Source organism: Peromyscus eremicus, chromosome 15, assembly GCF_949786415.1.
Source record: "Peromyscus eremicus chromosome 15, PerEre_H2_v1, whole genome shotgun sequence".
NCBI classification, from domain to species: Eukaryota; Metazoa; Chordata; class Mammalia; order Rodentia; family Cricetidae; genus Peromyscus; species Peromyscus eremicus.
The window spans coordinates 154,479-176,688 of NC_081431.1; the positions used below are offsets into that span (position 1 = coordinate 154,479).

A 22,210-nucleotide genomic window follows, 5' to 3' on the forward strand; every position below is an offset into this window, starting at 1 on the left:
TACTAGCAAAGACTAAATCTACCACACAGCATAATGTGCTGCTGGCAGATGCCTCATTCCTGCCATACTGCTGGTCAAATGCGCACACCAGGAACCCACCATCTTGAGAGAGACAACTAGGAAGCTGTTTTTAGCTCTGTTTTAGAATCTTTTTCCTCAGGTTTTAGGTGGAAACTCTTGCCCCACATTGGGCGCCATTTGTAGCTAGAGAGTTTTTCCTCTCTGAGTCCCGCCAAGCCCCAGCAGTCCAGTAGCCCATTTATAAAATAAACATACAGATGCTTATATTACTTAAACTGCTCAGCCATTAGCTCAGGCCTACCATTGTCTAGCCCTTACTCTTTTACTCAGCCCATTTCTATTAATCTATACTTTGCCACATGGCTCGTGGCTTACTGGCACCTTATATCTTCCTTGTCCTGGTGGCGGCTCACAGTGTTCCCTTCTGCCTTCCTGTTCTCTCAATTTTCCTCTCTGTTAGTCCTGCCTATACTTCCTGCCTGGCTCCTGGCCAATCAGTGTTTTATTTATCAGTTAATCATCCACAGCAGTAGCCATTCCGCCTGAGGTAAGATAGAAACTCTGTGTAGCTTTGATTTGAATTTCCTTGATGATTAAGAATGTTGAGGTTCATATCTTATGTTTATTAACCACTGTACTTGTTTTGAGAATTGTATATTCAGTTCATTTCATCCACACTTTTGGAATGAGAGTGTAGAGTCATAGTTAAGTTGGTAAATGTTTAAGCAAATTTTGGAATATGACTAGTGAGATCCTATATGAATATTGAAATAATATATATGAATATTTTAGAAAAATTAAGACAAACAGATGAAAAGGTACACATATGGTATAGAAGTAATTCCTTTTTTTTTTTTGAGACAGGGTTTCTCTGTGTATCTCTTGCTGTCCTGGAACTCACTCTGTAGATCAGGCTGGACTCGAACTCATAGAGATCCACCTGCCTCTGCCTCCAGAGTGCTGGGATTAAAGGCATACACCACCACACCTGGCTAAGAAGTAATTTCTAAACAATAAAATAATATGATGACAAATATTATTGGTATTATTATTATAACAATAAAAAATTTATTTTGTATTTGGATAATGATATATATGTATTATTTTATGTATATTGGCTTATGATATAATCTTTTTTATTGAAATAATGGACATTTTAAAAAATAGTTAAGTAGAATCTTTAGCCTAAAGTTAGAATCAATACATAATATAAAGTTTAGGGGGTTGGTAGAATGAATTTAATGAATAAAATACATCTTTATCATATCATATAACCTTAGAAAGAATTGACAATTCATGAATAGGAAACACACAAGAAAAATGTACACTAGAATTATGTAGTGGTCAAAAGTGAATGAATGAATACTTTATACTGAACCATTTTGAAGTATATAATAAAAATGCATAAAAGATCATTTGAATAGACTACCAATCTCTAAAATTCTAAATTAATATAAAAAAGCTATAAAAAACTATAAGCTCTAGAATGAGTTTTCTGTGAGGTAAATGGCAACTTCCAAAAATAGGTTGCCAGTAATCACATGGAAAGACTTTTAAGTACATTCTCTATTTTGTAAAGATAATGCTTCCCTGATCTTCAGGAGTTATTGTCTATAACAAGCACTGGGGCAGAACTTTGGGGCTGTCTTGATACACCATGAAAAACTTCCTGCAGTTTGGACATGACTGAAGACATTCTCTTTTTTTAAATGCATTTCTTAATCATAGGCGTTTGGTGTTCTAAATTTATTCATTCTTTCTACATGCTTTTTTCATTAACAAACTCTATGGTAATTTATTTTTACCCAAATGTAAGTGGAAGTCATCTCCAGGGGAGGTGATTTCAGAAAAATATTATTAGAGGAATAACGAAATGAGAGAAGGAAAGAAACCAGTTGTCTTAGTTTGGGTTTCTATTGCTGTGAAGAGACACCATGACTACAGCAACTCTTATTTTAAAAAAGCATTTAATTGGGACTGGCATAGAGTTTCAGAGGTTTAGCACATTTATCATCATGGCAGGATCTGGTGACATGCAGGCAGACATGATGTTGGAGAAGGAGCTGAGAGTTCACATCTTGATCTGTAGGCAGTAGAAGAAGAGACTGTACTGGGCATAGCTTGAGCATGTATGATGAAACCTCAAAGCCTATCCCCACAGTGACACACTTCCTACTCCAACAAGGCCACACCTCCTAATAGTGCCAGTTCCTATGGGCCAAGCATTCCAAAACATGAGTCTATGGTGGTCATACCTATTCATACTACCATACCAATAATACGTGTGTCATATTAGTAACCTAGAAATACAACTGGACCTGGGGAACTCTGAGGGATAGTGAAGAATTCACCTGTTGCTTATCACAAAAGAGGGACAGAGAAGCTAACATGTCATCCTACCTGTCACCACCTTGATACATGACTCCAGCAGTTCTAACTTACTCTTTAGGGCCCAACATTTTCCCATAGTTAGAAAAACTCTATTGACAGTGTTATATTTGTACAGATAAATACTCAGGAGAATCCATTGCTATAGCACCTTCTTCCACAGCCCCTTTCATACAGGAAAAAAGTCATGTGTAGATGTAACCAACCATCTTATTAAATAAGAAACACAGAGCCGATTCAGAGAAGAAAGCCAAGAGGTCAGAACTAAGAGCCTTACCCTTCCTGCTTCAGCCAAGAGAGCTCTCCGAAAAAAGGGGCCTACTTCCTGTGTGTATGCCTTTTTATAGTCTAGCTGTTCTGCCTTCTCATTGGTTGTAAACCTAAACACATGACTGCCTTGTCATTGCCTGTATGTACCGCCCTCCAGGTCCTTAAAGGCGTGCGCCACCACCGCCATGCACTTGCTATGGCTCTAAAACTCTGACCCCCAGGCAACTTTATTTATTAACATACAATTAAAATCACATTTCAGTACAAGTAAAATACTACCACAGTCATGCCTAAGACAGTGTGACTTTTTTTCCTCTTCTTATGTCCATTTTCCAAAAGAAGCCATCTTTTTGTTCAGTGCTTCATTTATCTTCTGGGTGCCAAACATTTTAGCCTACATTTCACATTCTAGCATCTTCTCCAAATCCTGATTCAAATTTTTCACTTTCTGTGGCATAAGTTCACTTAGATATCTCAAAAGTCAATCTTCAAAATTCTAAAACTTTCTCATTGTTACAGTAAAATTTCATTCTCTCCACGAATATTTGTTGAACCTTAACTATGGTGTTACACAGGTAATGGGGATATATCAATTAATAAACTAGATTTATCTTTAGCACAGTTTAAAATTGAAGACAGTTATTAGAATATAGATTAAAAAAACAAGTGATTCTAAGGTAAAAATCCCTAGGATGTGGACAGTCAAGAATATTATGAGAGACAACAGAGGACAGAATTTAACATGTGGCTAAGAGCAGAATAATTTCTCAATTAATGTTTTTCAAATGAATGAATGAGAAATAAATCACTTTAAAAAATATACTTTAAGAAAGGAATACCCTATTCCATGGTGAGTAGCAAAACTGTTTACTTCATTGTAGCAATGAAGCAGAAAGGAAGAAATACAAGGTAGCTGGGGGATGATATCTAGTCTCCAAAGTGCATCCCCAAAGACCTTACTTCTATCACCTTCAAAAAGCTTACTAAATTTTGAACCCATCAATAATCTATTAACTAATGCTAGAGCTCTCATGATCCAATCACTTCCTCCAAAGCCCAGCTCAAGAACACTGATGTACTAGAACAAAGTCTTCAATACATGAGATTTAGGAATAATTTCAGACTCAAGCTTCAACAGTAAAGAAATCAGAAACTGGCAAGCTATCAGTATTGGAGAAGAGGGGAGTAAAAGGCTAAATACTTCTGTCTGAAATGTATTTTCATTGTCATTATAAAATGTTCCAAGTATGAAAAAATATAATAAAGAGCAATTGTCAAATTCAACAATATTTTGCCATTTAGTATCTGTTTTAAATTTCCTTCTCTTTTCAAAATAACAGATAGACTTGTTTAATGTAATTTCTTTTCTCTGCTTTTATTATGCATTTTCTCTAAAGTGTATTTAATACTTTTTTTGCATCTTTTGTATTTTTACCAAAAATGGTTGCAAAAGGAGTATTGTTTTGTATATTTGTATACAAATCACATCATCCATGTATACTACAATTTTCCATATCCACTCCAGTATGTTTTAAAGAATTATATATATAGATACATGTTGCTTTAATCTACCCACTTTCATTGATATACGTTATAAAAATTTACATAGATGTAGATTTCATACCAGAGTTTCCTCTAAATACATATCTAGAGGTGGCATAGTTGGGTCAACACAAAAATGCATTTTTGACTGTTACAATAATTAATATGTCAATTTGTTAATGAGTTTAGCTGTGACATTTCCATGCATAAATATATGGTATGTTGATCATGTCTACCATCTTAAAATATTTATTACATAAAAGGAGAAAGGAGAGCAATACATGCAATTGAATACTTCAGGAAATAAAAGGATTAGGATAAAATAGTGGGAATTCATCAAGAGAGTTATTCTATCTCAACTGCAAAGCAGTATGAGCTCTCATTGCTTCTCTGAACTTCCTATCCTGTCAACCAGATAAAATATGTCTCTTGAAATGGATTGGGTTATGACAGAGATGACTTGCACCATCCCTTGCCACTCTACAAGGTGCTTTCCAGAAAGAGTGGGGTTTCCACAATGCTGAAATCTGCAGGAAGCTGGAGTATATATGGAATCCTTTATAGACTGAAGCCTTTGGTTAATGTTTAGTATCACATAATACACTAAAAGGAGACTTACTTTTCCATCCAGCTATGAGAATAGTCCCTGAGCCACATCATTGTTCAATATATTTATTGAATGGACAAGAAAATAAATTAATACAAATATAAAGATGTTACTACCATTCTTGCCTGTGATTTTTCAAAATATCAATCCTATCAGAGCCAGAACCTATGGGAAATGTCAGTTAATATCACAACAGAAGTGAGTAGTAAATGATGAGGAGGGTATACCAGCTCTCTTGAATTGTCAACTTTAAACTCCAGAGAGTCTTTTTGACTCTCAAAAAACAAGAATGAGTATGATACAAGGAGTATTTGGGGGAAGATTTCCTGTGTGAGAGTGAACACAGCCATCCAAGAAACTTCAGCCTGAAAGCTGGCAGCTTTGCTCCTTACACTTGGAGAAACAAATGCTACAGAGTTGTCTCATTTCCTCCAAACTACAACAAACAAGCGCCTGGATGATGATTCAATACTGAACAACACTTTCCATTCTAAAATATGTAAATACACACAAAGAATACAGAAACTAGAAAAGGAGGTGAAAAGAAGTCATGTAAAAAGTTACATTGTAAAGAATCTATTGTATGTTCAAACTGACTTCTGAGGCAGTAGAAGCTTTTGTATTTTTCCAGACTTCAGTAAGAAGTGGGAAAATCATGGCAAACTTTGATGACAATGAGTGGATTTTTAACAGTTGTAGGGATGCTAATCTGAAAGAAAGGAATGTGAACTATTAGGATGGTTAAAATTAATACACTAGAAAGGAGAAATAAAAAACAGTACTCAACAGTTAGCTGTGTTGTACAGTAGTGTCTCTGTGTGGTTGTGTAGTTTTGCTTGGCTGGAAAGTAAAAGAAGAAACTGAAAGATAATGGAAGCCAGGCTCCCCAGCACAGGGCAAAATGTCTATCAACCAATCTTCAGGACTGCTGCTAAGCTTTCAAACTCACCAGTCCAAGTGGCACTAGTGTATACAACAAATGATCTTTAGGAAAAACTACATTTCTAATCACTTTGAGCAATTACACATTTTATACCTTACACTATTTTTTATACAAAGTGTTTTGAAATGAAACCTTTAGATGAACAATATAATATGGAATTACTACCTTGAACATTGTTATCAGAGGTTAAAAAAATAAATGACTAGTAATATAAAAAGGAGTATGTTTAGACACAGAAGTTCACTAGCATCCTCATGCTATTTAACTTTCATGTATAAATTGCTTCTCAAATTTCTGAAGGAAGATTGTATCATCAGATTTGCTGTGTAGTAACATTAGAACTTGAAATGGCTACTGATTTTCATGTAATCGTGTGTTAGCTAGCAAAAGCATGTAAGTTTGCAGAATGGTATATATTGTCTATAGTCCCTATCTGCTTAACAGATGTTTTTAAATGACTTCATTCCATACACCAGTAATTTAGAACAAAATAGAACATTTATTAATGTGCTTCATCAGACTGAGTCCTTAATGTCTTGTGTTGTAAGTTATAGATCCTTAATGAACTTTGATCTTTTTATCTATATCCTGCATTTGTAAATTTTAGATATTATTAGTTTATTTATACCATACACACATACACATGTCACAAACGTATATGAAAATATGATATCAAACAGTATTGCATTGTTCAAACATTTAGGAAAATTTTAAATAGGCCTTGAAAACTGCTTATAAAATATTTTATTAAGTTTATTGTTGCTGCATTTTATTGCTTTTGTGTTTACAGAAAAATAGTAATTTTGATCTTTAATTTCTATAAATTGAAATAAACATACTGACTTGGGGCTCTTACAGGTATCTTAAATTTCTTTTAATAAGTTTAAAAATTTTTAATAGATTTTATCATTTCTATAATGGAAAAGTTGAATTTTCACTGATAATTATGTTGTTTTTATCAGTTAATTATTTATAGCTTTTTAAATAGGGACAAAACAAATTTATAGAGGTCACTGCAAGTTGTGGGCTTCGCAGTAGTAAAAACTCTACCTACAGTCTTTAACATCTTTTTAAAATCAAATTAAAAACTATGGCTGGGCGGTGGTGGTGCACGCCTTTAATCCCAGCACTCGGGGGACAGAGTCAGGCAGATCTCTGTGAGTCCCAGGAAAGGCACAAAGCTACACAGAGAAACCCTGTCTCAAAAAAACCAAAAAAATAAATAAATAAATAAATAAAAACTATTTCACTTGTTTCATCTCTAATATTAAGAAACAATCTCTCTAACTTCTTTTTTATTTTTATTTTGAGGATTTACTTATTTTGTTTTATGTGTATGTTTGTTTGCATGTATGTATGTACAATCATGTGCCTGCCTGGTGCCCACGGAGGCCAGAAGAGAACATGAGGTTGCCTGGAAATGGAGGTATCAACAAGATGAGCCACCATATGGGTGCTAGGAACCAAACCCAGGTCTTCTGCAAAAACAGCAATTGCTCTTACCTGCTTAGCCATCTCTTCAGCCCTTCTCTAATTTCTCATAATACACAAACTGAACTCCAACTTGCAAAAACATTTTTGCTTTCAATTACAAGAAAAGTGCCTTTTAAAAATTCCAGTTCATTTGTTTTTTTTAAATACTAGATTATGTGTATATATAGCTAGATAGCTAGATAGATAGCTAGCTAGCTAGATAGATAGATAGATAATAGCTGTTTAGTCTTATGTCTACTTGACACAAACTAAAATTATCTAAAAACAGGGAACCTCAATTGAGAAAATTCTTCCATTAGATCCAGCTGTAAGGCATTTTCTTAATTAGAGATTGATGGCGAGAGCCCAGTCCATTGTGGGTGGGGCTATCCCTGGGCTGGTGGCCCTAGCTTCTATAAGAAAGCAGGCTGAGCAAGCCAAGGGAGCAAGTCAGTAAGCAGCATCCTCCACGACTTCTGCATCAGTTTCTGCCTCCGGGTTTCTGCCCACCTCCTTTGGTGATGAACAGCAATGTAGAAGTTTAAGATGAATTCCTTCCCAATTTCCTTTTTGGTCATGGTGTTTCATTGCAGCAATAGAAACCCTAACTAAGACAGATATTTCAATTATTTATCAATAATAAGCTTAATGTGTCCCTTTAGTTAATATTTAAATTCAATGAAAACTTTTTTTTTAATTTTTTTTATTACATTTTGCTGTTTGAATTAGAGAGTTCTGAAAAATTATTGTTTGGAATTTGACTGTCACCCATAATTATTACCAGATTATTACCATTCTATTTAACATGAGTTCTAGATTGAGAAGAAAAATGAAAGATTTTTGTATGTGTGAAGAAAATGATGAGACTAACCAGCATCTAGAAGCCAATGATCCCAGTTTAGACAAAAAGTTGGATATATATCAAGTAGGAGAAACAAAGAGCAACTAAGAAAGAGTATTGATGTCTAGAGCATGGGGACCTGTTCTCTCACTACTTACTGGCTTTCACTACTCTTCTGGATCATGGTCAGGAAGTAGACATAAGATGCCATGATGGTACCAATCACCATTCCTGAGGGTCTAAGTGTAGTTTGTTTGGGTATTCTGCATGTCTAAAAACTCTGAATGGCCAATACTTTGCTTTAGTACCCCATAAATAAAATATCTGAAATAGGTTAAATATGTCAAATTGGTTCTAAAAATCTACAAGTTTTACAGGAAGGTGGTTCCAAATGACAGGAAAATAGCCTTTGTCTTGACCTCAAAGGAATAAAAACAGAAATGATCATGAAGTGCCTGCAGTGTTAAGTACCAGAAAGTGTAGATATAACCATCTTATTAAATAAGAAACACAGGCTGGGCGGTGGTGGCGCACGCCTTTAATCCCAGCACTCGGGAGGCAGAGCCAGGTGAATCTCTGTGAGTTCGAGGCCAGCCTGGGCTACCAAGTGAGTTCCAGGAAAGGTGCAAAGCTACACAGAGAAACCCTGTCTCGAAAAAAAAAAAAAAAAAAAAAAAAAAAAGAAACACAGAGGCAATGCAGAGATGAAAGCCCAAGAGATCAGAGCTAAAAACCTTACCCTTCACTGCCACTGCTGTTTTCCTCAGCAAGGGACCTACTTCCTGTCTGTTTGTCCTTTTTATTAACTTTCTATTCTGCCTTCTCATTGGTTGTAAACCCAACCACATGACCTCCTCGTCACTGCCTGTCTGTACAGACCTCCAGGTCTTTTATGGTTGGTATTGAGATTAAAGGCCTGTGTCTCCATGCCGGTTGTATCCTTGAACACACAGAGATCCGCCTAGCTCTGCCTCCCAAGAGCTGGGATTAAAGGCGTGCACCACCACCGCCCAGCTTCTGCTATGACTTGCTATTAGCCCTGACCCCCAGGCAATTTTATTTATTAACATACAAATAAAATCACATTTCAGTACAAATAAAATATCACCATAAGAAAGCCCCTATAAATATCCTTGCCCAATATTCTCCAGATCACCATATCCTATTATCACCACCAGCACCATCATCTTGTTTTAAGGCTGCAATATATGTTAGAGCATTTTCATACACAGTTCAGGTAGAAGTATTCTGAGGTATGGATGGAGAGATGGTTCAGTGGCTAAAAGCATGTGCTGCTTTCCCAGAGTGCCCAGATTCACTTCCCACATTGTCTGGCTTACAACTACCTTTAACTAAAGTTCTAGGATCCAGTCACTTCTTCTGGCATTCATGGGCACACAGGCACACACACACACACACAGGCACATACACACACACACACACACACACACACACAGAGTGCATATATTCACATGCATACACACAAATAAAAATCACAATTAATGAAATTAAATATCCTGTGGTAGTTTATTTGAGAAGGTATTGGGTTAAGTACCCACCCATTTACGAGATGAGTTTGGAGAGGAAGAGAATAATCCTAACCATGGTCTAGACTCTGATTCTTCTAATCTAATACTACATTAATTCTATTTTCCAAAAAGGAAAGAACCCTATTTCTTATGATATGAGTGAACTTCTTTCACTCTTAAGGGATCTACATGACAGCATGGAAATCCCCTAAAATATTCAGTTCCTCTTTGCTCTTTAAGCTAACTTACCAGAATGCTTTTACAAGAAGTCTCTATAAGTTTATTTTTATTTGTGTACATATAATTTTTGTGTTGTATACAGCATACCCACATTACAACTCATGGGCTGAGATAGTAAAGCATTGCAGATATCCCATATTAGTGTAATGACAGAAACCCCTAAGTGACTTTTAAAATATTTGACTGGGAAAAATTAAGTATTGAGGAAACTGGCTTATTTATCTTAAAGCCATCTGTGAACTGTTGGCCAAGCAGTATGCCCAGCCCCCACCTGTGTTCTTGGCAATAAATAGGCAATTCAAGTCCTTGAAATAAGGAGCATCAGTTTTCCTTAAGGATATGACCACACTCCAGGGAATGGCCAGACACCCAAGAGTATTTGGGTGATAGAAATTGTACTAGAAGGGTTTTTTTTGGAACATCAAGTTGTTTGGGTAAGGATATGGAGATGAATCTGGGAAGAGCTGGAGGAAGGAATAAATATGATCAAATTCTAGTGTATAAAATTATCAATGAATTAATAAAATATTATTTTTACAATAAAATAACACAAGATTCAGTGCTCTTATTTATTCTTGATAGAAATATATTGCATGATTTTTTTCCTGGAGCATCTATTTCTGTTCACCCCAGGTGGTGTAATAGTGGACCAAAGAAATGATTCCATAAAGTGGAGCTTCATGAACAATGTACTTAATTTGGGTTTCTTGGCAGCAAGTTACAGGAGCATGGACAACTTAAAGGGAGCTTTACTGTGAAGAATATGGTATAAAATATATTTATAAATTGTTATGTGCTGCGTGTGCTTACTAACAGCAGATTCTGGGCATGAGAAGAGCTCCCTTTTCCCAGATTCCAGTATGTTTGTTTCAAGTGTCCTCTAAAACTCCCTGTCTAGCTGCCTACCTCTGTGACAGGGAGGAAGTAAAATAGCAAACAGCCAAGGGTATTAAATCAGAGCATCATTTAAAAAGCTAGAAGGTAAATCATATGGTATCTGTGTTCATTTGTATTGGTGTGGCCATTCATTCTTGTCTGGTGCCCTTCGTGGTGCCATCAGTGCACCAGGCAATTATGGACATGGCCAGAATTCCATACAGTACTTTGTGTGGTTTGGTTTTCGGTTCCACTAATTCAAGGAGTTTCAGTGGCTTGAAAGAACACTGATCACATTACAGTTTGCATGACATTGGTGGCAGAGCTCATGAACACGAAACCACATTGCTATGAATGTACATGTTATTTTTGCAGTTTGATTCGGTGCTATCACAGAAAGAAGATGGGCTGAAGACCTTAAGTCTGGCACAAAATTGGATATGCTGTTTTAACTGTTACTAAAGTTGAATCTATAAAGGATTCTGTCTGTTGAAATGCCTTATATATTGCTAATAATTGCTGTTCTAGTGCTATATCTGAGCTTCTATCTCTTTCTAGGACTGGGACCAATATTCTATAGGAGTTGTTTAATTGATTTTTCTATCACAGTCCTAGATGTAACCCTTTGAGCTTCTATTAACTTCCAGTATATAAATTTGGCATCAAAATTATTGAGGCACACAAATTAGCCTGCCCTCCAAGGATTCTAACTTGCTCAAAAGCTTCTTGATATATACTATCTGTATCCTATGTGGGACTCCTTTTTATCAAGTCATATAAAGGATGGACATTTTAAGTAAGATGGCTATGACAATGCAGCAGTTCCCCCAGAAATCCCCCAAAGCACCTGTGGTTGTTTTACATTCACAGACACAGGCTAATGTAGACTTTATCAATAAGCTTGTCAGGTATTACACCCAACTTACCTGGCCATCATACTCCAGAGAATTCCACAGTTGTGCCTGGCCCTCACACCTTTATGGACTGACTTCCTACCCTCACTTCTGTAGGTACATTTGTGAATCTTCAAGATACTTTTGTAAATCTTGAAGACTCTCAAAGGATGTCATTGTATGAACTATATAATGAGGCCTTTTATAGGGCTTGCAGGATAACAAAGCAATGCCCATGACAAACAGTAGGACCATGAAGATGAACTCGAGGAAGGTGAACTGCTATCTAGTCCAAGTTTGGGGATTCAGTAGCTAAAGGGGAAAAAAAGCTTACATTGTTCAATATAGCATGGAAGTGTCCCATTACCTGCATTTTTTTGTCAAAAGAGCAATGTTGGTTACTAGTATGGATGAGAGACACAGTTTCATTTAGCTCTCTATAATCCATGGTCATTTTCCATGAGTCATCTAGTTTATTTACTGGACACATAAGGCTTGTGAAAAGTCTCTAAGCAGGTCAAATTATCTCTACCTTTATTACCTTTATTGTCTGTTATTTACCTCCCTTCAGGCACTCAATTCACTCAACCACACAGGACTACCTTAAAATTCTTATCCCCAGGAGAAACTCTCCAACCATGGTATGCGGGAGGTGTATTATCAGTACACCTCCATTATCTTTTCTGGCAAGAGAAAAATGTCTACAGTACACTCTTGGGAGACATAATCACCTCTTTTGGAACAAGCAAAGTCCTTTTTACCTTGACTGTTCTATCTCTATATCCACCCACTGCTAGTCATCACTCCAATGCTTTGGGAGTTATCATGAATCAGTGTACACTCAGTCTCCACACTCACTAAAGTTCAAGTATTTTACACATCACAGAGGACTTCAAGGTGCCTTGTCTAGCCCTCAGTTATGATTAAACTTGGCTACTCTGATAGAAGAATGGCTAGGAGGGCTGTCATCCTCATCCTCATCCTCAGCAGAGGGCATAGTAGGAAACACACCATTTCTACCCTTTTATTGAACTATTGTTCAGTCATTAAAGTCTTCTGAAGGTTCACAAGCATTGGATTCAGCTTCCTGTCAATTTTCCTTCCCCTAGAAACTCCATCTTGACATATTCTTGCCACTTTTGTTTTACCAGGGCCAAGATAGACTTCATCATCTGCCTTGCCTTTCTTTATTGCCTCCTGCTTGCTTTAGCACCTTACAAACACAATTTACATGCTACCTGTTGTGTTGACTTTTCCTAGGAAGACATGAACAAACACTATTCATCTTATATGGGGAACCAATACTATATCAATGAAAGATTCCAAATAAGTCTAGCTTGGTGAGTGAATGAGTTTAAATGGTGTTCCTGACAGGAGCACAGGCAACTTACAGTGGCTACACTATTGAGGAAAAAAACTCCCCCTCCTTAGCAAATGTGTACCACTTACATATCCTCACTGAGGAGTGGGACTTTGTATGCCTTATGAGACTCCTATGCATGATTGCAGCTGCTCTGATTTTTAAAAAGCAACAGTCATGTCATGTCTAAAGGACAGAGTTCTACAACAGAATGGATATTGACACAACTTTTTTTCAGGGAATTTTTTATTAGCTAACAAAACTGTATGTATGTTTTCCATTTGACCAAGCAATTTGTAGAATTTGTAACTGAGGGTATACATCCAACAACAGAAATATAAAAATAAAAAGATGGATCCTGTTTTCTAATCTAATCTGTTAATCTGTGTCTCTTAATTGGGGAATGGTGACTGTTAATATTGAGAGTCTTTATTGAACAGCCTAACATAATCATATAAGAAAATGGTTGAATAAGTCGTAGTTCACCCATTCAGTGAAGTACCATGCAGCAATAAAGGCAGTAAGGAATATCTATTACTGTACATGGAGTGAAGTCTAACACATTTGTTAAGTGAAAAAAAGTAAAGGAGGTTTGGGGTTATAACCCTAAGCTATAGCATGCTTTCTTTTACATGTGAAAGAGAAATAAGAACACAAATATTTATTTGCTCACTGGGGCAAAAATAAGGTAGATAAACAAGAAAATAATGAAATATATTACCTATAGGCAGGAAGTGAAAATAGAATGAAAAGAAGAGACATTTCCCTGATCAAACATTTTTATATAATTTTGATATTTAAAACTATGGTTTTTCTAAGTAAAAATGATGGAATATAAACTAAAATGTAATATAAAGGGAAATAAGCCCATCTAAATGATTAACATATTCACACTCGAGGAAGATACTTAACCTAAACAGTTTAGGGTGCCTATACTTTCAGGCATGGATGAGAATTATGTGAGTTGGAGATCAGTGGTTTCTATGCTTTCAGGGCACAAACAAAATAAAACTTCAAAATTTTCCAGGTTTCGTTCTTACCATTATAAGTTTAGGAACCCTAAAACCTATTTCTCTGTAAGACAAATACATAAGTATATTGTTGAACTAAGTAACTTGCCTTTGGAGAACAGAGTTACAAATATAGATAGAGGGAAAGATGGGGAAAATCTATAATCACAGACTGGAATTGAAGACATAATATAGATCAATGGCAGATATAAAGAAGGAAAAGTTTACATAGACATAGAACTAGACTGAATTCTTCACGTGTACTTTTCTTGTTCCGTCTGCTGAAAGGTAAAGAGGCAATGGTACTCCATGAGCAATGAATGTAGTGTTCAGAGTTTAGATTCAAACCACAATGAGAAAAGCAGAATGAAAACATGTACATTGATTTACAAAAAATAAAGAAAAACCAATATTCCTTAGAGAAAGAGCAAATTCCAGTTGTGGGTCTAGAAAATCACAAAGTGAATGTCAGGCATTTTGTTTTACCTGAACATAAGGAAGTACTCAAATTTATAAGAATTGAACAAAAAGGAAACAGGAACTATTTTGAAATCTTCTACGGGACAAATCGGGAACAATTTGGGAATTAAATAACTTCAGTAACAGATCATGGCTCATTAAATAAACAATTTCTTATTGATATAGACACTGGTTCCATGGTGATTTCATATAGAAAAATTAATGAATAAATGAATAGATGAGAAAGCTTTTCATTACAATGGAATATCAATTAATGAATATAAATGTAATGGCTGAATATCATTTGGGAGTCATCTGAGTAGTAATTAAGTAAGACAAAAATCATTAATGAGCTAAAATTAGCAGGTGAAATTTTGATTTTTAAATGAAGTATTTATATAGTCTTGAAATATCCATTCCTAAAAATACTCATTAATAATAAAGGCATAATAGTAACTTAACACTACAGAAACCTACTTATATGATTAAAGTGACCACTACCAATAAAAAGGACCAATAGGCGACATGTACATCTAGACAAGCATACAGCATCCATCCTCTGATATCTCTGCCCCCAAAATGCAAAACTTCAATCTAATTGTGAAGAAGCATTATATAAAACCAAACTGACTAATGTTAGCAACCTGCCTCCATGATGGTCCTCCCTCATCTCTGACTCTCAGTATTCCCATCCATGCATAGTGTCTCTCTGGCACTAAGAAGAGGTTGATCTTTGTTCTGAAAACCCTATGACTGCTGAGAATCATGAAAGACATTCTGGCTTCTGTCCTTCTTGATCTAAAAGAAGTTAGCTGTCATAAGGTGAGAATTTTCAACCTCTACAACTCAACAGCCCAATGACCATAAACACGTGATGAAGAAATGAGATATCCAGCCAACAGCCACTGAGTGAGCATCTTCTGTGTGGCTTTTCCTGTCCCAGTCAACCAGATAACTGTAGTTCCAGCTATCGTTTTGACCACAATATCAGGGAAGATGTCCAGTCCAGCTAAATTGCCTCCAAGTTATGACTTCAGAAACTGAAAAGTATTGTTTAGTCTCACTTTAAGCCACTACTAATCTTAGGGAAATTTGTTACCATACTGTATAAAAGACAAATATTTTAAGTGTCATTCTAGAAGCTTCAAAGATATCAAAGACAGTGAAAGAAACAACAAAATTCCAGATCCAGAGGTTGGAGAGGGCTGTCAGTAAAATGCTTGTCATACAAGCACAAGGGCTTGAGTTCAGATTTTCAGAATCCAGGTAAAAAGCTGCACCCAGTCTACCTGTAGTCCTATGTAGATGTAACCAACCGTCTTATTAAATAAGAAACACAGAACCAATGTAAAGAATGAAGCCAAGAGATCAGAGCTAAGAGCCTTACTGCCTGCTGCAGCTAGCCTCTTCAGCCAAGAGACCTCTCCAAAAGAGAGCTACTTCCTGTGTGTTTGTCTTTATATAGTCTTTCTGTTCTGCCTTCTCATTGGTTGTAAACCCAAACACATGACTGCCTCGTCACTGCCTATCTGTAGAGACTTCCAGGTCTTCTATGGTTGGTATTGAGATTAAAGGCATGTGTCTCCAATGCTGGCTGTATCCTTGAACACACAGAGATCTACCTAGCTCTGCATACCAAGTGCTGGGATTAAAGGCGTACACCACAAACACCCAGCTTTTGCTATGGCTCTAATAGCTCTGACCCCCGGGGCAACTTTATTTATTAACATACAATTAAAATCACATTTCAGTACAAATAAAATACCACCATAGTCCTAGGACAAGGGAGACTGACACAGGCAAGTGGAACTTGTTGACCAGCCTAGCACAATCTGCAAGTTTGGGGTTTGGAGAGAGACCTTGCCTCAAATAAGAGAGTGAAAGCAGGCAAGAAAACATTTCTCTAGTCTCTACATATATCTTCATGCACATGTACATGAACATGTACACCCACATATAATACACACACACACACACACACACACACACACACACACACACACACAAACTACCACTCCCAGAGGTTTTTTTTCAAATTAAAGAAAAAGAGACCCAAGAATCAAACATATGATCCTGAAGGGTGGGAGGTTTTGTTGTTCTTATTTTGCCATAACAAAGACTGTTGAGATAATCATCAAAATTTGAATACAGTAAAAATTATAAAATAGCACTGTACCAATATTAGTGTATGGTGATATTTTATTTATACTGAAATGTGATTTTATTTGTATGTTAATAAATAAAGTTGCCTGGGGGTCAGAGCTAATAGCAAGCCATAGCAGAAGTCTGGCAGTGGTAGCACACGCCCTTAATCCTGATCACATGACAGGTAGATCTCTGTGTGTTCAAGGATACCACCAGCATGGAGACACATGCCTTTAATCTCAATACCAACTATAGAAGACCTGGAGGTCTATACAGACAGGCAGTGATGAGAAGGTCATGTGGTTGGCTTTACAACCAATGAGAAGGCAGAATAGAAAGTCAATAAAAAGGACAAACAGACAGGAAGTAGCTCTCTTGCGGAGAGGTAGGACAGCAGCGGCAGTGAAGCATAAGAAAGGATTTTCTAGCTCTTAACTGCTGCTCTGACCTCTTGGGCTTTTAACTTTGAATTTGGCTCTGCTTTTCTTATTTAATAAGATGGTTACATCTACATTAGTGTCTTGTAATTGATCTTGCACTATACTTATAGAGAAGTGTCCTTATTTTTAGAGATACATATCAAAATATTTAAAGGAGAGATAAATGCCTATAATTTATTTAAAAATATCAAACGTAACAATTACATAACACAACTGCATAGTCAAAGATATATACTTTTATATATTTTTATACCGACAGAAAGACAAAATTTCTAAAATGTCTACCTTTAGAAAACTTCTTCAAGGGCATCAAGATTATGATGGGGAAACCTACAGAGACAACCAAACCAAACTAGTGGGAACTCATGAAATTTAGATCAACACCTGTGGAGCCCATATGGGACTGGACTAGGCCCTCTGTATAGCTAGACAGTGGTGTAGCTTGATCTGCTTAAGGGGCCCCCCTGGCAGTAGGATCAGAATCCACCCCTGGTGCATGAGCAGGCTTTTTGGGGCCCACTACCTATGGTGGGACACCTCCCACACCCTTGAGGCAGGAGGAGGGGCTTAGACCTGCCTCTACTAAATGTACCTCACCATGGGAGGCCTTATGTTCTTATAGGAGGGGATGGGGCGTGGGTTGGGAGTGGGAGGCTGGAGGGACAGGAAGAGGGAAGAAGGGGACTCTGATTGCTATGTAAAATGAATAAAAAAAATTCTTAATAAAAATAAATAAATCTTTTAAAAAAATAAAAAAGAAAACCCCTTCACAGATACACAGAAATTAAAATTTTCAATATTTACACTGGAGTGAAAGACTGCAATACCAGGCAGTGTTATTCCTAAATTTCCACATTAAGTTGTTTTTTCAAACTGAGAGTTGACTACATTAGTTGGGTTTGGAAATGAATTCACTGGAACAAAATACAAAACAAGTTTAAAAATACAATACTGTACATTAGCATAGCATATGAATATTGTAGATTAGTAGGAATAAGTATTATTTTGTGAAATGATTCATATCTAGGAAGGGAAAAGGTTAATGTACTCGGTTGCACAGTTAACAAAAAGTAGGAAAGCCAGGCGCTGAGCAGGACCCAGCTTGAGCCAAAAGCAGACTTCCCTGGGGCCGCCCCTCCCTGTCTCTTCCGCCCCTGGCCACCTGCAGATGTGCTCCACAAATCTTCAGTGCCCAGAGCTGAGCAGACTATTTAAAGGTCCGTTCCCCACAGCTTACAGCCAGCCGCCTGCAGCTAGCCAAGTCCTCCTATCCTTGCTGGAGGCTCACAACTCTGAGAAAGCAACCCGCTGATGGGCTGCTGCGGTGGCATGGGAGCCTTGGGTTCGCTCTGGGTTTTCTTCACTCTCATCACGCCAGGAGTTCTTGGTGAGCGGGGCATGGGAATGCAGATAGGGGAACTCCTGCGGGGTTAGAAAACTTCTGTGCTTACACAAAGGCTAGAGACCAAACCAGGAATGTCGGGGCCCTGATGGATACTTGCATGTCCCTGACAGCTTTTGAGACTCCCTCAGTCTCTGATGCAGAATGTCTCCACTTCTGGGAGCTGGACCACCACCATTGAAGCCTGAGCCACATATGGGCGCTTTGGAAAGACTGCTGTCTTGGTTAGGTGGTTCTCTCTTCTCTCCAGCTCCCAGCCTCCTGAGAATTCAGCAAGTGCTGAAACAGTTCCACCGACGGTCCCAGTTGTGTTCAAGAATTACAGAGCACATGTGCCTCTGTGCATGCAAAAATCCTCTCCAGCTATGGAAGGGTGGTTGAGTCCCTGTTTCTTTTCTTGAAGAACACCTGATTCTCCAATACGGGTCTCAGATTTTTTTTAACTTTGATACGATATTTAAAATCTAACTGGACTTAGCTTTTAAAGTTGAACATGAATCAAAACTGCGACTTCTGTAACGGTGTGTGCTTCCATAGGTCCTCCTTCAACGTTCTTCGTAAGAGTTTTTGTTATTGTTTTGTTTTTGTTTTTGTTTGTTTGTTTTTGTTTCACCGATTGGCTTGCTTTTAAAGTAGTATAATTTGCTCTGGTAGTGAAGGCATAGGTTATAAGACATTCACTGTAAGCAAACCTCAATAGCTGGGTGAATTTTGGCAAGTCGCAATATAATTTGTTCTCACAGTGAATGTATTCATAGTTTGTAAGGCGTTTACTGTAAGCAAACATCAATAGCTGGATGAATTTTAGAAAGTCAGTTAGAGCCCCGACCCTCAGTTTCTCATATGTGAAATGAAGTTAGAAAGAGCTGTGCTACCATTCCACAGAGCTGTGAGAAATCAGGAGCTGCCAGAGAAATTATGTCAAGGGCAGTTGATGATACTAAGTGTAGCAATTAACAGCTAATGGTGGATCTAGGCATTAAAGGGTCTGAATATTATGCATTAGTTCTGGTACAACTTCTACTGGAAAATAAATCCTGGGAATGGCTGGACCTTGTTTCATGTTCACTGATGAATGTTTTATGCTTAGTACCATACTTTCCTTAACATACATGACTCATTTAAAAAAAATCATCCTTTAGATAGCCAGGAACCCCAGTATTCAGGCATTTGATGATAATTTTCACTAATGATCTCCCCCATTTCCTGCTTTCTGGCCAACTTTTCAGATTTATTTTTATCCTATACATAAATCTTCCATCTACTTCCAAAAGATTTCTAAATCATCCATGTAAAGCCCCTTAGATATAGATAGTTAATTGCACCCTGTCCTCCAGAAACATTTTCTGTGTTAAGTAGTCACTACTCTGATCTTCACTCCTGGTGTTAGAAAGAGGTAAAGAGGGAACAGGGACTTTCAAGAAAACCCTATCATGCAATATCTTGTAGACTAACCTTTCTTTTTCTTTGAAAAATTATTACATGTATTTATTTGTTTGTATATTTGTGGGGGGGATGGGGGTATACATTCAATGACATGTGCTTGGAGGTTAGGTGACAATTTACTGGAGTTAGCTCTCTCCTTTCACCATGTGGGCTCCAGGGATTACACTCAATTGGTCAGACAGGTCTGACAGCAGTGCCTTTAGCCAGGGAGACATCTCACCTGCTCCTTTCCTTTTATGATTGGAGGAGAAACAAATCTCTGGAAATTCTGTACTGTGGCCTGGGAGGTGGGCAGTTTCAATAGAAGTCCAAGGACTCCATACTAGAGACTTCCATTAATCCTCACCCAGAAAGTATAATTGTTGCCTTATTTTAACATGGAAAGTCACATTATAAAGTTCCCTCTTCTTTTGTAGTTTCCAGATCTTGTATTCCTCTTGATCTGTATTGTTACTGCTGGTTGAATCTTATGAATTTAAATGGTTTCCCATATTGTGGAAGATAATTCAGTTTTGTCCTTATTTACATTTGATAACCATAGATTGTTATCTGATTAGAGTAACTGGTAGAAGCAGTATCACATTGTGAAGTCTATCTTCACTGTTTTTAAAACTTCATTTTTCTTAAAGTCTTTCTTGCTGTTTTTCACAGAGTATGTATTTAGGGACATTGGTGGGTATTAATGGAAGAAACCAAAGAATAACAAAAGAGGGACCTACAGTAATGTCTGGCTCCTAACAGCAGTGACTATTTTTCAATTCCCCAGCACAAGCATGGGGTTAGAGAAAGACTGCATTTGGCTGTGGCCATGGGTGCTCAGGGATGTCTGAGTCAGCAGACATTCTCTGTTTAACTTTTACCTGTGCCAGCCTCACACTTCTATGGAAAAAAAAATGAAAATTTGTAAATTTGCAGCTATACTTCTACTCTTGGAGGGTTTCACAAATGGCATTTTTGCCTAAATTACCTCTGATCTGAATAAGAGTGAACTTCTAGATCTCTGCAAATAAATTTAAGAAGGTAAAATGTGAGTCTTCATTAAAATATAGAAAAATTACTTTTCTAGGGACATACTCAAGTGTATAGATGTTGCAGGATCTTAGCCATCTCATAGGGTGGAATTTATTTCATTGTTAATGACTAGCTCTTTTCTCTGGTATATAAGAACGTTTTACTACATATTTTTGGGTTTAATTACTCTAATTGGTTAAAATAAGGAAATAAATATCATGAAAAGTGGAGTACTAAGAGGTTGAGACAGAAGGATTCCAAGTTCAAGGTCAGCCTGGGTTATACAGTAAGACTCTATCTTATAAAAATACAAATAATAAATAAACAAATTCAATAAAGAATAAATTTTCTCTATACTCTAAAAGTTTAGTGATTAAGATAATCCTATAAATCAATTAATGTAATTTTGATTTTATAAGATCTCTGTAGTAACATAATTTCCAATGTTAAAAGTTTTTATTTATAAGATTTTTTACTTGTAAGGCTGGAGAGATTGCTCAGTAGTTAGAGCACTTGCTGCTCTTGCAGAGGACAAGGGTTCGGTTCCCAGAACCCACTTGGTGCCTCATTATCACCTATAACTCCAGTTCTAGGGGATCTATTACCTTCAAGACTTTGCAGGCTCTAAGCACATATAGTGCACATACATACGTATAGGCAAAACACTCTTAGACGTGAAATAAAAAATAAAATCCTCAAAGAATTTTTTAAAGAGATTTTTACTTGTATATTCCTGGTTTTTATTATGAAACCAGAGGATGTTTGTTGTACTCATTATTGTTTGGATATAATATGTCTACCACAAGCTCACATATTTGAACAGTTGATCTACAGCTGACTCGTAGAACCTTTAGGAGGCCAGAAATCTATCTGGATTGTGGATCTTAGAGGTTATATCTCCTCCCCACTTCCAGCTAAGCTTTCTGCTTCCTGGTTGGTGTCATGTAACCAGCAACTGATGCACTTCCCTTCCCCACGGAACAAGCTGCTCCAGTCATATGCCTTCCTCACCATGATGGATGATATCCCCTGGACTATGAGCCATCTAATCTCATCTCCCTTAAGTTGTTTCTGTCAAGTATTTGGTCACAATGACCAGAAAAATAACTGGTACAAATAGTTCACATAACTTCCCTTCCACCCCACCAAAAAAGTGTGTAGACTCATTATTTTATTATTATTACATAAAGTTATATAAGGCCACTCTCATGCAGCTATATAATGTACTTTGAGTACATCCTACTACCATCTCCTTCTTAATCTTCTCCCCTCCCATTAGTACCTTTTGTTCTCCCAGACTGTTTGTCTCTACTT

General features: G+C 37.0%; 1 protein-coding gene across 1 annotated transcript in view; it reads left to right on the forward strand.

The window, feature by feature from the left end:
• The first annotated feature begins 18,366 nt into the window (after window positions 1–18,366).
• Window positions 18,367–22,210, forward strand: part of LOC131924996 (complement receptor type 2-like) — a 39,442-nt gene continuing 35,598 nt past the window's right edge. The window contains exon 1 of the mRNA XM_059280223.1: window positions 18,367–18,424. Coding sequence (XP_059136206.1) covers window positions 18,367–18,424 — 58 coding nt within the window. The remainder of the gene's footprint in view (window positions 18,425–22,210) is intronic.